The sequence below is a fragment of the Halyomorpha halys genome, unplaced genomic scaffold (assembly GCF_000696795.3).
Source record: "Halyomorpha halys isolate HHAL.00 unplaced genomic scaffold, Hhal_1.1 Scaffold253.1, whole genome shotgun sequence".
Lineage (NCBI taxonomy): Eukaryota > Metazoa > Arthropoda > Insecta > Hemiptera > Pentatomidae > Halyomorpha > Halyomorpha halys.
This window is the reverse complement of record NW_027111492.1, coordinates 181,032-181,877: the sequence shown is the minus strand read 5'-3', so window position 1 is coordinate 181,877 and position 846 is coordinate 181,032. Positions and strand designations below refer to the sequence as shown.

The 846-nt window shown below is 33.5% G+C and overlaps 1 protein-coding gene across 1 annotated transcript in view; it reads right to left on the bottom strand.

The window, feature by feature from the left end:
* Positions 1-215: 215 nt before the first annotated feature.
* Positions 216-846, bottom strand: part of LOC136796274 (uncharacterized) — a gene marked incomplete at its 5' end in the record, with an annotated part of 30,432 nt that continues 29,801 nt past the window's right edge. Inside the window, 1 exon segment of the mRNA XM_067049520.1 lies at positions 216-446. Within this exon segment, the coding sequence (XP_066905621.1) occupies positions 296-446 (151 nt within the window).

The following is an 846-nucleotide window of genomic DNA, read 5'->3' as shown; positions in this document are numbered from 1 at the left end:
CAATTTAACTGAGATCAATTTTACTGAATGTATTATGTTATTATATAATACATTCAGTATATTTACAGTATATTGCCAGTGCAGTTGGGAAGCAATGGGTTCAGAATATTGTGTTTCTTTCTTATGTTTGTACATGTATAGAATAATTCCGGATTCCGCATATGAGATTTAGAAAAATACAGAATGTGAGGAAACCAAATAAAATATAAACAAGACAATTTTAAGAAGTTTTAATTATTATTTTCTCTCAATATTTATAGGAGTAGTTTTCAACTCTTCCAATTTTGGATTCCGTTTACCCGAACATTTCTTTCACATTTTCTAGAATTTGAGAGAATATCTCAGCTGGGTTAGGAATCTTGCTGAAGAAATCTGTGATGGACTTCTGCGTCACTGGTCCTGGGTGTGCTAGATGTATTACCCCGTCGTTCTGGACATCCTCTTCGCTGAAATAAAAGTACATACATTTACATTGAGTGATACATTTAAAAAGATATAAAAAAGAAAGAACATAATTTATAAAACTGTACCACAAAGACCCCTGAAGATGGTTTTATAGTCCAAGAGGCAGGGGAGAGGAGAGGAGGGAGAGTAGGGGAGGGGAGAGGAGAGGATGGAGAGGAGAGGGGGTTAGTTTTATAACCTTTCCTTCTAAAACATCATATTATTGTTTACTTCTAAGTTTTCATTAAAGTATGTAAATTTTCATTTATTACAACTTGCCTAAAGTGGGTGAAAAGTGGAAGTTGTTTAATAGTCTGGCTACTGAATGTCTTATTGATCTAAGTTGTGAGGAAGAGAATCAAGATGAGCTAATTTACAACTGTCATTACATTATTATTATTG